This window comes from Labeo rohita, chromosome 7 (genome assembly GCF_022985175.1).
Source record: "Labeo rohita strain BAU-BD-2019 chromosome 7, IGBB_LRoh.1.0, whole genome shotgun sequence".
Taxonomy (NCBI): Eukaryota; Metazoa; Chordata; class Actinopteri; order Cypriniformes; family Cyprinidae; genus Labeo; species Labeo rohita.
In genome coordinates this window covers 53,114,291-53,130,467 of record NC_066875.1, presented here as the reverse complement: position 1 = coordinate 53,130,467, position 16,177 = coordinate 53,114,291, and the positions used below count along the sequence as shown (strand labels likewise).

The window sequence follows — 16,177 nt, the reverse complement described above, 5'->3', positions numbered from 1 at the left end:
CTGCTCTTCTCATGAGGATTGTTAGATTCGCAGAAAGCACTCACGAATACGGGAATCCCGTCTTTCTGAAGCGAAACATGACGTGTCCTGGTTTATCATCTTCAGGACGCTGGAGTCGTGAAAAATACAGCAGCGGAAACTTAAAGAAAAACTGTTTATTCTCGAGAAGTGCGCGTTTCCCTAGAGAGCGTCTGCGGACGGTGCGGTTGGGAATAAGAGTTTTGCTCTGAGCCTCACTCTCACAACTATTCAACACGCTTAGAACAAATGTCTGCAAAACCAATAACACTGAGCTAAATTGTGAATGTGAATCCTATTGAATCCACAAAGCAGTAAGGGGAGTTTAAATGCTCCAAATTCATTGACACAAACTCTCTTCGAATAAATCAAGTTTAAATAAATCAAGAATAAATTAAGCACACGATAACACTGCTGGACGTCGTGTAGGTAGAGAGTTTCGATGCAACACGTTTTCCCTCCCAACTCATCACACATTGACGTTTGGTCCGGACCCTTCGGCGTCACTTTTTGATGCACAGAGTACCCCTTTAGCGCCATTTTTCGACTTGCAGGGTCCTTCGTTGTTTTAAATAAGAGACCCTTGGCATCATAATGCTGATGCAAAAGACACTGGGAATTTTATCGTCATGATAAAATTATACATTGGGTAATAATATTGGCATTATTGCATGTATGTTGGAGTGCGATTTTTTTCACAAGTTTTATTTACATTTCATTATTTACACATTTACGAGCACGTAACCCAACCCCTGCCCCTAAACCTTCCATTTGTCAATAAAACACAAGATATAACTGGCAGATACAGCTACAGTCTTCATTTATTCAAAAAAAGTGTTAATATTCCAAGTCTTCCGAGGCAAAACGATTGATCTGTGAGAGGAATAGACTCGACCCGTCTCCGTCCGCCGTAAAGCTCAGTTTGTTTGTAAGTAAATAAATTTTATAAATGCTGCCCGCCAGAAGAAGCGTTACGTCAGCCTTGGTTGTGAAATGCCACTGGCTCTTGTGTGTCTCGTGACCGATTGCGTCATGTTCGGGAGAATCTGTTTGAATGAGATGTGAGCGCGTTAACAGAGCAGGATAATTTTCATCGATTAAAACCTTGTTTTACTCTCTTCTTCACATAAAGATATCGTATGGCTTCAGAAAACTCGGAATGCAACAGGACTTATTTGTAATGCTTTTGTTTATGGTCAGTTTCTGCAATAAATACCTGTGACTGTACTTATATTTGCTTGTTACGTGTTTTATATTGTTCAGAAGTGGGTAAGTTTAGGGTAAGGGTGGGTTTAGGTGCTCCAATGAAAGTAGACATTTATATAAAATTATTAATATTTTTACAAATGCATGCAAACCATTAAATTAAGGCAAACCAATGGAGGCAAGTTAATGAAATCAATGGAGGACCCTGCACATCCAAAAGCGACGCCAAAGGGTCCTGACTAAGCGTCAGTATGTGATGATTTGGGAGTGAGAACGTGTCGGTCGATGCACAGTCATCTGGTGAAAATGCTCACGTTGTTTCTCCGTCTCTGCAGGGAAAGAAGAATCGGTCGCTACCTTCAAGGGGAACGAGTTCTTCTGTTACGATCTGTCCATGACTCCCATCCAAAGCAGCACGGACGAGATCACGCTGTCCTTCCGAACGCTCCAGCGCAACGGTCTGATGCTCCACACCGGGAAATCCGCAGACTACGTCAACCTGTCGCTGAAGAGCGGCGCCGTGTGGCTCGTCATCAACCTGGGCTCCGGCGCGTTCGAGGCGCTCGTGGAACCGGTGAACGGGAAGTTTAACGACAACGCTTGGCACGATGTTAAAGTCACGCGAAACCTGCGACAGGTAAGACTGAACGCTCACTTCTTTAAAGACGTTTGCGTGGATATCGTTCACTAACAGGTGTGCTGAATGTCGGGAATCACTTAGGAAAGGGCTTGATCGCACGTTATTGGTTGAAAACGTCACTTAAGCCAGCGGTTCTCAACTCCAGTCCCCGGGGCCCACTGCTCTGCACATTTTGTTTGTTTCTGAATCTGACGCACTCATTTCAGTTCATGGATCTGTCTCCTAACGAGCTGATGATCTGAATCAGGTGCGTTAAATGAGGGAGACAAACAAAATGTGCAGAGCAGTGGGCCCCGAGGACCAGAGTCGAGAACCGCTGGTTTAAGCGACGGCCCACAATCCCCGGTGCTTCCCGACAGCTGCCGCGTGATTCCTGACAGGACTGGGAGCGGCGGTGTGTGTTTTCTCGTTAGACCTGATCCAGACCGATACAGACCCATGCCTCCTGCTTCAGGACTTCATTATGTGCACCTTAACTTAATGTTCTGTTCAGAGAAGAGTTGTCCGTCTAAAATTGACTCCAACCTAATGAAGTCGGCAGTCCTTAGGGGCTGAGAGCGCCTGTCTTGTTCTACGGGCTGAAATCAAGGATTTAGCGATCGGACCCGATTGGACTTTACATGTCTGCGTTGGAAAAGAACAGAAACGGGTATTAATAGAACAAATAACAGCACACCACACTGAACACAATATGGGGAAACGCTCACAGAACGCTTACCCAAGCACTCGTGAACCGTATGCAACACAATGAGAAGTGTTCGACATCATTTATTAAAAGAGCTTCATTACGAGCAGAAACTGATGGAGCAAACACCATCCTGACTCTGATGACTCAGCGGGACGTTCCATTCACACACACATAATGAATGTTCATGCCCGGAAACACAAACGAGCTTCACATGCTGTACATGCATAGGCGATTCTTCAGCTGTGGCCGCATTTGTCCTTGTAAACTGCATATCTTCCATATAGTGTTTGATGTGTTCGAAATACAATCTTAAAATCATATTTTCACATTTTCTGCATACTTGCACCAAATTACAGCTGGATTGCATATAGCACACAATAAAAATAGTGATAATTATCTTTATATTTTATCTTATTCTCTTCACTCGATGCCTCTCTTAAACTAGCTTTAAAAGAAAAACTGATGGAAATTATGCTATTTTTCTAATTGATATAAACTTTTATTGTCTATAATCTAAGTAGAACTGTTGTTTTCTATGCTGTGACGTGCTGTGATTTTATTTCTGGTAAATGTGTAAAGCACTTTGGTCAGTTTTGGTGCTATATAAATAAGAAGAGAAAAAAAAATATTTTTATACAATAAATACTGATATGGTTGATTCTAGTTTAGATAAAATACATCATTGTTTATTATTATTATTATTACATTATTTTAACTGATGGATTTTCATAGTTTACAATTAAACATTAGATTAGTCAAAATAAAAGATAAAGGAAAAAACATTTTTAGATATTGACCTTCAAATGAACTGAAATCAAGTGCTGGCACATAAATGTGTGTATAGTTGAAGAAACACCCTTATACTCTTTGTTTCTTTCCACACGTCTGACGCACACATGCACACACACACACACACACACACACACACACACACACACACACACAGATTGAATAAAAGTGAAGAATGGTTCAATACGGCTCCTGTAATTGGCAGTTGCAGATAGCGGCGCGGAGATGCGATCGATTTCACTTACGTTCTTCGCTCATTCTGTCTCTGCCCTGGTAATTGTAATTGGAACGAATGTCTTGTCACCCGTAATAAGAGCGATTGTAATTGGCTGCTGTGGCACGAGGGCGTGTCTGCTGTAATAATGCCTATTGCTATTGGCTGATGGTGTGAATCCAGAGAGGAAACAAAAAGGAAAATCTTTTGTCCGCCACTGAATTCAATTACACACTTGAGTCTTTATTCTCCTCAGAGTACAAACGAGAGACGTTTGGGTTCAGAATCACTCTGATAAAAACAGCTTAACCAGCCTTGTTGGTTTGTGCTGGTTTAGCTACCCAAAACTCCTTCAAAACCAGCAAAGCGAGACCGGCGGACCACCTCGGGCTGCTTTTTCAGGGGATTTAATGGAGGATTTGAGCCGAACGCACCACCAGACACCAGAGAATACATTCATACATGAAGATGCAGATTAATGACTGAGTGTTTGAGAGTCGCATTTAACTCTACACGTCTTAATGAGAAAGGAAAGATGCAGAGAGGTTTGTGCAAGGATTTATGGGATAGCAACTATCACTAGCCCAGTGTGAAAAGTCATTGGAAAGACCCACCGTAATAAAAACAAATGTGTGTGTGTGTGTGTGTGTGTCAGAGGCGGCTGTTTTATTGATCTGATTCAGACATACACTGACCTCACATTTACTCAAAGCTGTACCTCAGACAATCAATAGAGTAACTGTGACATTCACAAACACAGAGGAGGAATTCTCCTCTAAAACGTGTGTGTGTGTGTGTGTGTGTGTGTGCGCCAGTGTTTGTTCTGTGTGTAATATATAACAGTCAGAATGAGGGAAATAAATAAATGAAAATCAATGTAATAAATAATTAAATGTAAAGCTGCAGCACAGCATCGCCACCAAGTGGTGAGCAGTGAAAGTGCTCTGATGTTTGCCCACTTCCTGTCCTTCATGGAGATTAGTATTTTACTAATTAAATCAATAGTAAAAAAAAGATCCTTGATAAAAATAAGCCATTCTAATGTAAATGGACTGTTCTTTTCAGTCTTTATTTGAACACATGTTGGGATGAATTGAAGTGTCATGTGCTTCTTTGTTCACTGTGTTCATATTCCCGCCCCACTGGGAGACATTTTTACTTGTTTTAATCATAAACTCACGTTATTTGATACATTTGTTCAGAAAACAAGACTTAAAATGGCTCTCAATTAAATGCATCTTGATGTATGAATGTTTATATTTGTATGGGAAAACAACTGAAATTCTGAGAAGTCATTTTTTGTGTTTGGGATCAGCTTCAGACAGTCTGATGTTGATTTCAGTGTGTTTTTTTATGATAAATACACCGCCGTTAAACCCTTCAGATGGAGCTGCTGTATTTGATCGCCGCCATTTTGCTCTTAACAGATACTCTACGTGTCTGGTAACTTTATAGGGAGCCGTCTGAGGGTTCGATTCTCGCTGCCGTTTCTTGGAAGAGGTCGTGACATTTTCTCTTCGGCGTTTCTATTATAGACACACAGGGAGCCGTTACTGAGAATCAACATACTGTCGATATCCCAGCGCAGGTGAGAGCGAAACGCAGCGCTCAGTGTCACGCATACAGACCTGAAATATGATCATATAACAACACGAACCAGCACTTCCTGTTGACTTCAGATCAGTGTGTGTGAAATAAAATAAAAGAATAACCTTGTTTCAGCTAGCTGCCAAGGCAACATTTCTCAATTGACGTGCTAAAACTAAAATTTAAATAAAATAAAATGTAATATAGACTTATAAAAGAACTGACCAAAAAAAAAAAACACACACACAACAAAATTACTAAAACTTTAACTAAAATTAAAATAAAAATGGAAAATGTAAAACTGTTCTGCAACTAGTCATATTTTAACAATGTTCATACTTTTTAACTGCCTAAGTAATATTTTAGTTACACTTTATTTTCATAGTCCACTTTAGACATTCTACTAACTTTGCAACTACATGTCTACTAACTCTCAGAGCAGACTGCTGGGTTAGGTTTGGGTTAGTAGAATAAGTTGACATATACTTGCGAAGTTTATAAGAGTGTTAGAAGATATTAAGCAGACAGTCTACTAATACTCTAATGACTAGTTGACATGCAGTTGCAAAGTTACTTGTTAGTAGAATGTCTAAAGTGGACTATCAAAATAAAGTGTTACCTGTATTTTTTTTCACAATAAACAGATGTATGCTGATTATAAGCCATTTGAATGAATTCATTTTGAAAATATGATAATTTACATTTTAAAAATGCAATTCGTTGATCATTAGCTTAATGAACAAAATTATGTGTAGGGACAATTTTATATACAGTTCAGATACATCAGTCTTAAATTTAGATCTGTTGTTCTTTGTTTATTCAGATTAGTTTAGGTTAGAGTACTGCATACAGCATACTAGTTGCTGTTCCAGGCTGCAGTGATTGGCTGAAAATGTTTGAGTGCGCAGTGCTGATTGGTTGAGGTGATGATTGGAGGCGGAGTCTGCTTTTCTGCTCCTCAGCGTCTGTCTGCTGTCCGTCTCTCAGCAGCTCGATCAGTTTCTCCCCATCATTCTCGTCTCTTGTAATTTGTCACCTAGCAACGCCGTCGACTGCTTCTGGTTTGCGGTCTAGGGCTCGATCGTTTCGGCCTGACGTTTGACTGCGAGAGACTCAAACGCGACGTGTTTCGTATTCAATTGAAAGAGAACAGCAGGATTATTCTGAAATAACGTTCATCTTGAGTCTAGTTTAAAATCAGTGAAGTATAAGAGTAAGATGGTGTGCCGGGTGAGCAGGATTCATGCTTTGACTGAAATGTCATTTCTCGCATGTTAATCATCAGGTCTGAGTTGAGCAGAAACAGAAGCAGAGCCGCTGAGACACACACAGTAGCCTCTCCATTCTCACATACGTGCTGATATGTTTGTATGTTCATACATATTCATGTCCCGCTTGTTGTGTGTGTTTAGCTCATTTAGTATGCGCTGTGTGTCATGCATATTCATGAGAGCCAGACCTGCTTCATTATGATAATCCTGATGTTTGTGTGTGTATTTTACAGGCGTGTTTCCGAATTCAGCTTCCTTCATTCTCTCATCCACTAACCCTCGATCAGTTTGCTTTCCTGACAGACGCTGAGACGCACGTGCAGGTCACATTCAGAGACTGTGAAAGTGCATTTTCATATTTCTCAGCGGCTCTGTAAACGCTCACATCCGTCACCTGTTTCTGGAACAATATGTGTTGTGAGAAGCTCTTTACGAATCAATCAAGCTGAGTTATTTTTTCGGCCCACACGGAATCTGCATTTTCTGCTCTGATCGTGTGGTTACGGATGTCTGTCTGTCTTCGGCACAAAGAAAGTATTTTAAAGACTGAAAGTGGGTGATCATTTTTGATCCAGGCTAAGAAATAAAAATAAATCCACACAACTCTATATTTTCTGAATATGTTTTAATATTGAACATTTGTTATTACGATCAGTGTTGAAATCAGTTCAATCAAATAAAGAGTGTTTTGCAGCAGCCTGATTAATTTGTCTCTACCTGCAAAAGTCTCGGTTTTAATCGGGTCGCACACGTTATTACGTTCATCTCCTGCGTGTCGGCGCTGAGCTCTAAACACTGAATCCGATGTCAAATATTAGTCTTGTGTCTTCAGTCTCAGCAGGGTTTCGCTCAGGCGAGCGTCTCTGTAATTCCTCCTCCTGACGGCCGGTAACTGTTACTCTGAACTAATTTAATTTATTCTCCTGTGGTTGGAGGCGTCCCGCTGCTGACGATTCCCGTCGTCGCTCAAAGTCAAAGCGCAGCCCCGAGCAGAAACCTCCGGGTTACGGCGTGCGAGCGCTTGAGGTCAGAGGTCAGCCTGAGTCACACGCACACTTTGCCGTATGGACTGCGGAGGCTTGGGTCTGAAAACGGGTCTGGATCAGAATCGGGATCTTTTTCGAGGTCTGGATGATGTTTTAAAAATGGCGTTTTCTTGCAGGTCCAGGATGGCGGCGCCGCGCGTTTCCTTCTTCACGTGTTCTGTTGAACGTTCAAATGAGATGTTTCATTGCTGAAGATGTTGTTGATGTGTCACTGCTTAACTCGGCTGTGTTTTTGCCTCCTTTCAGTCGCGAGCCAGAGACGAGCGATTCTCGCTTTACCTCGAAAGCCGAGTCTGGCCAAATTGGCCTGTAAAGAGCCCCGCCCGCAAACAGGCCACGCCCGCTCGCAGGACTAGCCAATCAGAATGCTTACTAATACTGCTTTTCCTCTAGTCCCTCCCACTCAAACCAGCCCCTCCCCCAATCTCTCCCACGTATCCCTTCTTCATGTGGAGAATGGTTCCGCTAACTCTTGTGTCTTCTTACTAACCCGACAGCTTCAAGTTCTTCCAGTTTCATTTTGGATTTTGTGTTTCGTTTTGACCTGTTTGTGTTCCTTTGAAACGACTAACATCGTGTCATTCACGGAATGCGGGCCATCTGTTGTTTTCCGAATTAACTTGCGTACTGACGTACTAACCATAATAACAATACTGTGGTCATGTTTTTTCTTTTGGTTGACAAATCCTTCAATGAAGAGACTCTGTTGCTTTAGTTCTCGATTCGGATCTTTATTCTCCTGCACAAAAGCCACATTAGGAAAAGAGAGACCGAAGGCCGGTTTAAGACCGCCGCTCTTTAAAAGACCTTTATTGACTTCACGATTTGTCATTATTCTATATATTTTCTTTCCCTTCCCTTGTTTTTTTTCCTAAAGCACTCAGGCATTGGACACGCTATGGTAAACAAACTGCATTATATGGTAGATATCATTCTAATTGTCTTCTACTTTGGTTTGCCCTGGATTTCCGTTTCCTATTTCTATTCTGTTTGCTTATACTGACTACACAAATCCCCATTGGTATCAAGGTAGCAATCAGACTACAGACCTTCACTCTTTTCGTTTCACTGTCTCATTCCATCATGGTTTTTTTCTTGGTTTCGTCCATCCTGCACCTTCCCTCCCCGTCAGAAACCGCAGACGTGCACCGTCTCGGGTCAAACGCCCGAATTGTCGTGTCGAGCTGAGTCTCGGTCCGTGTTATTGGGATCGATTCGTCTGTGCGAAGAAATAAAGATCACAATGAATGTTTATGTTTAACTGTAGCCACGCCTCCCCTTCAATGTTATTCATTATCGTCTTAACCAACGTGGAAGTTCATTCGACCCAGTGACAGGCAGTAACGATGGAAGGAACTCAGTGAAGCTCGTTGCAGCGAACGGGGAACCGTCTCAGAACACTCTAGCGAGGTTCTTCCAGTAACGGTAATACAAAGCTATCTGGTCCGTAAGAACGTTCTCCAAGCGTTAGCGCAGAAACGTTATTTGTACATTGTTCATGGAACATTTTTCTGAAACATTTTAGCTGGATGTTCATCTAACCTTTTTTTTTCACGTTCAGAGAACATTCGAATGTAACGTTCCCATAACGTTTGCAAAAGAATACAGTGGAATGTTTGCACAACCAAGAAAATCATTTTGAATGTTCAGAAGTAACATTTTTGTTAGCATATTTATTGTGAGCTGAGGTGTGAATGTCCAGTCTTATGAAAGTGTTTTTACAGGCACACAATCTCAGATTCCTGTGTTGATTTTAATATTATGATACGGATCTCAGTGAAAGTCTCTGTGGTTTTCAGCATCGCAGGAGCCTGCAGCCCATTAGCTGATAATGGCGGCTCTTTTGAAAACAGGCTCAAGGTGATGGTTGGCGGCCAGAACCTCCGTCTCTCCTGGAGCTCCTGCTCTCCAGGGTGGATTTACGGCCCGGTTCAGAGTGGGCAGGCCTGGCCGTAAAACACGGCCCGAAACGAGGGCCAGAACCCCATTACAAGAGCCGCTCTGATTTATTCAACAGATCAGAGGGTTTCTGAGCCCCGGCGGTGCAGCAGAATCTCGGCGATCGGAGCCTGACCCTCAGACGCGCGCTTTTGGGTTCGTTTGCTTCGCTAAGTCACGGAGGCTCACGCCGGCGTGAGTGATGATTTCATTAGTGTACGTACCCATAGGACAACTAACCTAATTATTAAACATGGACAATTAATTATTACTGAAGCAGAGTAGCCTCTATAACTTCCAAGGGAAGCGTTATTGATGCTTCGCACTGACACGACGTTTGTTCTGCTGTTTGGCAGATGAGAATCGACTGTAGATCTTGGCTGCGGTTTATTGAACTGTCAGACAATCCGCTGTTGTTTTATACTCTTATAGTGTTTATTAATGTTTATTAGTGTTTTTTTTTTAAATGTGATGTAGCTTTCATTTATTTGGAATTTATTCATCTTTGTTTTACTAATTTTAGTACTTTATCCTGGAATTTTTGGCGGAATTGTGCATAAAATATGTAGATTTTTCTTTAAGCTTTTTATAGTTTTAATATATTTTTATTTTCATTTTATTACTTCAATTTAAGTCTGTGCATGTAACATTTATATTTTTAATTCGGCTATATTTAGTTTTAGACTGGTCCGAACACATTGATGAGCTTTAGCTTGAGCTGTCCTGCCTGTCACTGGACTCGTCAAACACGAGGCTCCGCCCACAGCTGCGCGGCTTGTAGGAAGGGTTCTGTAATGACCTGTGTTCGTTAACACTGACACTAACTCGATAATGAAGCTCCTGCATGAGGTCGTTCAGCGGAGACACTCGTACTGTGCTCCATGTATATGCTGTACTCACATATATGAGCCCCTGCAGAGATGACGGCCCTTCTAATAGGAATAATTTGACATCAGTAAAGACTCCCGCATCTGGTCGCGTGCGCAGAAGCCGCTGATCTGGGGTCGGCCTGATTGACGGGTCTCTCGCCTCCCGCCGCCAGATCCTCCAGGACGATGTCATCAGCCCGGGCCGCTCGCGTTAGTATGCAATTATACGGGTCTAATGAACTCTGGCAGGGGCTCGGCGCCCTAGAATAACAATATTTCGGAGGCAGGGAAAGCCGCGCTTGCCGTTCCGTCGCGTTATTTGGCCGACGCGGGCCGGGTAATTGGCGGACGGACAGCCGTAGATGACTGACAGCTCACAGCCAGAGCCGTTTCCACTCATTTGCGCCCATTTATGTGCCGTTTGCGAGCGCACGTCGACGTGTGGCTTCAGTCGAACTCTCCTGTTGTGTTTTCTTTGGTATTCTTTAGCAGATTGGTGTGCATGCTTCCATCCGCTTGCATCTCATCCACCCGCAGCGAGAGGGAGTCTGCGATGCCCAAGCCGAACGAGCGCGTCTCGGCTTGCACGCAAATCTTTGGACTCAGAGTGCTCATTTTGTTGTGTCCCACCTTCAGATTTAACCCCTTAATCCACTAAATGTTGCCGTCGCTCCATCTGTGCCGTGCTGTGACCCCGTCCTGCTGACTCTCTCCGCCGTCGGCTGCGAGCGCTGTCGCTCAGGCGTTTGGTTTGCCCTCCATCGGTCGCGTCGGCAGCTCATTCCCATTCGACGGCATCTTCATCTGCTCATTCGACTGCATGGCTTCTTCCCCATGTCGTGACTCTTTTGGATGGTTTCTTTTGTTTCCTCTTAACCTCAAAACCCACCAAACGTGACAATTCAGACCAATCTCTCTTTGTCGAATCCAGTCACAAAGGATTTCACCAATTGACTGCTCTACTAATTGACTAAAACCTAAATTCTGTTACTAATCCGAATGAAACCTTTGTTGTAACTGTACTAACAACCATTTTTGTGTCTGACCTGCTCTTCTTTACTAAAGTACTAACCTCCAACCCCACATACGAGCACCACATGAGCTCCTCACGGCCTCTTCGGCCCGTCCCTAGCCTCCTCTTCCTCCTCCTGACCCCTCAGTCTCACTAACTCATCCCGGGTCCTTTGGCTAGTTCGGTCCTCATCTCTCTCGACTAGTTCGCGAACTGCGTCGAGGGTCGTTTTCCAGCTGCCAGCCACTTGTCGAAGGACCCGTCAGTCGCTCGCTGTCTGCGCTTATCGGTGTGCCCTCGAGAGCTCAATGAACAGGTTTTCGTTGCAACCGCGGTTTTGTCTTTGTTCTAGGGAAAGGTAAGTCATTTCAAAGACGCGTCTCCGGAAGGCCAGGCGGCTGAAACGGCAGCTCCGGAGCTCAGGTAAGGACGATCGCTGTCGATCGCAGCGGGACAAAGACACTTACCGCGTAAAGTCAGCTTTGGGTTTGTATTTGGACCAACAGGGGATAGTTAGGTCAAAAAGATCATTCTGTCGCCATTGAAAGAGGATTAAACATACATTTAAACAACACAAAAGAAGTTTTTTTTTCTCTTAAGTGAAATTCAATGGGGCCCAATGTGGTTTGGTTCCCAATGTTCTTCAAAACATGAAAGTAAAACTGGAAAGTAAATGGTGACAGAATGATCATATGGTGGTGATTTTCCCTTCGATATTTCGTCTGTGTGTTTGGTTGTGTCACATTCATTTTATTCAGTTTTGCTCTGACTGAAATGCCGTGTTATTGTAGTTAGTGCATTGTTAATATCTTGCAGTGTTTTATTTTATTGTCATCAAGAGTATTTTGTAATCATATAATTATAGTCATAATTCTTTGTCTACAGTACTGGTGTACTACGATTAAAAAACCCTTCTTTAACAAACTTTTCCATCATGATGAGACTGATGGATGGCCGTTGGGTGCTGGTGTGTTGTAGAATCATGGCGGGCATTATGAAGTCTGTCTGAATTTTCCCTGTGGATTTCATATGAACGCTACTTGTGAGAGAGAACTATTTCTGCTGTTTACTGTCATGATTTAGTTAGTTGTAGTTTTCGTTGTACAGTATGTGCTGAGGTTTGATTCTGTCACACCTTAATACAATCACAGAATTTTCACCATATTTTCACCAGGAATAAAATAAACCAGAGCGAGTGACATATCAATAAACTATGGAAGCCCGCTTCCGTCAATAAAAAATAAAAAAGGTAATTGCAACTTTTTATCTCACGACTCTTTTTTGTTCTCGCAATTTGAAGTTTACATCTCGCAAGTCTGACTTTTTTCTCAGAACTGTGAGATATAAAAGCACACATTTTTTCTCGCGATTGAGACTTTGTATCTTGACTTTTTTTTCTGAATTATGAGATACAATTGCAAGTTATAAAGTCCAGTTCTGAGGAGAAAAAAAGACTGAAAAGTTCACAGAATTGAAAGTTTATATCTCACAATTCTGACTTTTATTCTCAGTTTGTATCACGCAATTCTAAGAAAAAAAGTCAAAATCGTGAGATAAGTCAACCTTTTTTTATTTTTTATTTAGTGGTGGAAACGGGGTTCCATGACAAACCCCTCAGGAAAAATAGTACAAAAAAAGAGAGAGAGAGCAGTAAAATGTGCTGCTGAAGTTTTTGAGAAAACCGCCTTTATATATAGTTTGTAATTGAAACGTACAGACATTGATTAAGGAGATGATGTTTTGCAGTTTGATATTGTGACGGTGCTTTAACAGTCGTTCACTTGATTTTTATCAGAATAGTTTGCTGCATTTTGTTCCTTCCTTGAACATTTTCATCATGGTTTGATTGACAGATGGGCACTGAGTGCTTGTGTGTTTCAGACGCTCAGTCATTTTCTGTGTGTTTTGCCGTCTGTTTGAATCTTACAAACTCGGCTCGTGAGAGAGAAAGATTTCGAGGACCGCACAGCTTGAGGAACCTGCTTTGAGATGCTGAACTTGATTGAGATTCATAACGTGTGTTGGATTCAATTCCCAGCTGATCTAAAAACCTGTTTGACTATCAGGAGATGCTCAGATTCAGCTTGGTCTGAAGCAGATCTGACGTGTTTCACACTGTGTCGTATGAAGGAACATCCGTGTTTGGTTCAGTAGCTGATGAGTTCAGACTGGTGCTGGACTGCTGCTGTTTGCTTTGAACCTCCTCAATCTGAGCTGCTGTAGATTTTGTGTTTCTGGTTTCTGTACTCCATGCATTGATAGAAATGAGTGTTAATGTAGTGGTTACTATTTTCTTTTTTTTTGGTTATCAGAAATCTGATTGTAATGCATTATACCCTAAACAAGATGAAGAGTTATTAATGTATGAATCAAACACTGTCTTGTAATGCATCACTTATTTATATGCACTACTGTTCAAAAGTTTGGGATTTTTTTCTATATTTCTGAAAAAAGTTTCTTCTGCTTACCAAGATGGCATTTATTTGATAAAATACAGTGAAAACACTGAAATATTATTGCAGTGTAAATCAGCTGTTTTCTGTGTAAATACGTGTTAAACTGTAATTTATTTCTGTGATGCGCAGCTGAATTTTCAGCATCATTACTCCAGTCTTCAGTGTCACATGATCCTTCAGAAATCATTCTAATATGCTGATTTGCTGCTCAACAAACATTTTTGATTATTAGCAATTTTAAAAACAGTTGTGCTGCTGAAACTGTCATACATTTTATTTTTTCAGGATTCACAGATGAGTAGAAAGTTCAAAGGAACAGCGTTTATTCATTTTCTAACATTATAAATGCTGTCACTTTTGATCAGATTAATGCATCCATGATACATAAAAAATGTTTATTTCTTAAAAAAAATAGAACAATTCATACTGACAGTGAAGTTTTGAACAGTAGTGTAGTTTATGTGTGGTTAAAAATACATCGTAAAGTAACAATGAAGTCACTGACGGTCACATGAGTTTCTCCTCGTTTGCTCTTGAAGTTGAACGAACAGTCTTGTGTAGTCCAGCGCGTGTCGTGTTGATTGTGTAAAGTGAAGTGTGTGTGATGTGAATCTCTAATGCGTTTTTAATGATGTGTGTGAGGTGACCCCGGGACCGTCCCGCCGCCGGGCAGTCGAATCAGACTCGCGCAATCACATTCTCTATCACTGGCAATGATTTGATGTGCAGGGCGATTCTTTCAGATTGATGTAATGGCAATCAGACGCGTCCATTAGCCGGCGGCGTTTGGCTGGAGACGCTTCGGTCAGGGCAGCAACGGTTTGTCTGCGGCGGCTCGTTTGGCGAGTATAAATGAGCTGCCAGCGCTCGTCTAATGCGAACGGCCGGAGCCGGCGCTGCACTGCATCAATATCAAATAATTATTTCATGGCTGACAGGTGATCAATTCTGCCAGATGTATTAGAACGGCCCGATGACAACAAGATGGAGGATTTTATCAAGGGAAGTAGCTGCGGTGTGATATTGCGTCTTCACGCTCAGACTGGTTCGTGTGGCGCTGCTAACGGGACGCGGTTAACGTGACTAACGAGAGTCGCCGCCGCTAACGCAAGCGCTCGTTGGAGTAGCGCGTCGGCGGTTCTGCTGCTTACAGATAATGTGGCTCCTGCCGTAAGCGGCCGATATTGACAGGAGCTCGGCGCTTGGCGTCTCATTGTGTTGCTCAGCGAGCTGTGGGAAATCTGACTCGTTTCAGCGCTTCACATGATTGGTTTGAGTGACAGATACTCTCAGTGAACTGCTTCAGAAAACAATCACTAAGTTAAATCAGTGTGTTTCAATTCCGCTGTTCAGCGTCGTGATTTTGATTACATTTGTAGTTTTTGTTGCACAGTATGAGTTTGATTCTGTCATGTCCTAATTGAGATTTTTCAGTTGTTTTTGTGTGAGCATTACACTGTCAAAATACTCATCTGAACAGCATTAAAACAAGATGCGTTTAGACCCAATTTGCCACGAACCACAAAAAAATAACTAACAGATATCGCCGTAATTCCCCAGTCGAGTTATTACATTAGGAACCGCAAACATGTGTTGTATTACAAGTTTAAATAGGCGCTAATTTGCATACATTTTTATAACAGAAGTCTAAAGGCAGCTTCATCAGTTTTGATTCATTTTGTCGTCTTATTAGAGTTAAATGTTTTACGAAGGGGATTTTGGATTTCATGTTGTATCACTCCATCAATACTGTCAACAGACAAATTTTCACCATGTCTTAGGAATAAAATGTATAAATCAATCAAACGATATATGAACAAAGCCCTCAGTAAAAACCTTCAGAATACAGAGAGGAATAAAACTGCTGCGTTTGTGCTGCTGAAGCGGAGACACAAACTCTTTAAAGATATAGACTGGAATTACATCTACAGACGCAAATAGATGAAGTACAATAAAATAAACACTTGAATGTGTATTTTGGATGTTAAAAGGATATTCAAGAGAGTCTCTGAAAACATCTCTTGTTCTCCTACGTCGCTTTGATTCAGAAGCATGATCTTATTTCAAGTATGTTTAGGTATTATTAGAAAACGACACTAACGTCAATTAAGAGAACATTTAGCCGTTTTATATTGTATCGGTGTGCTTCATGCATCTTGTTTAGCCAAGGTTAGTGTGACTGTAGCCTAACTCTGGTTAAACTAGTAGCTTGTAATGTGACAAGGTATGGTTAGTAGTTGTGTCAGTGCTGCTGACGGATGCTGGTTCTCAGCCTGACTGAGGTGAAAGTGACAGCGAATGTGTGTGATGGAGAGCAGGTGTAACGCTCCGGATCATGAGGTCCGATCGTCTTTAAGACAGTCTTGAGTCGAGTGTTGAATTCATCAGTGCAAACGAGCTGTTGAATGACGCCATCTGCATTCAGCACACATGCAGTTATACA

General features: G+C 41.9%; 1 protein-coding gene across 3 annotated transcripts in view; it reads left to right on the top strand.

The window, feature by feature from the left end:
- Nucleotides 1-16,177, top strand: part of nrxn2b (neurexin 2b) — a 389,816-nt gene that overhangs the window by 198,239 nt on the left and 175,400 nt on the right. For 2 of the 3 annotated variants that reach the window (XM_051115791.1, XM_051115792.1), the window contains 2 exons: nt 1,560-1,861; nt 8,337-8,381. In XM_051115791.1, coding sequence (XP_050971748.1) covers nt 1,560-1,861; nt 8,337-8,381 — 347 coding nt within the window. The remainder of the gene's footprint in view (nt 1-1,559; nt 1,862-8,336; nt 8,382-16,177) is intronic. The other variant, XM_051115790.1, reaches the window with a different exon arrangement.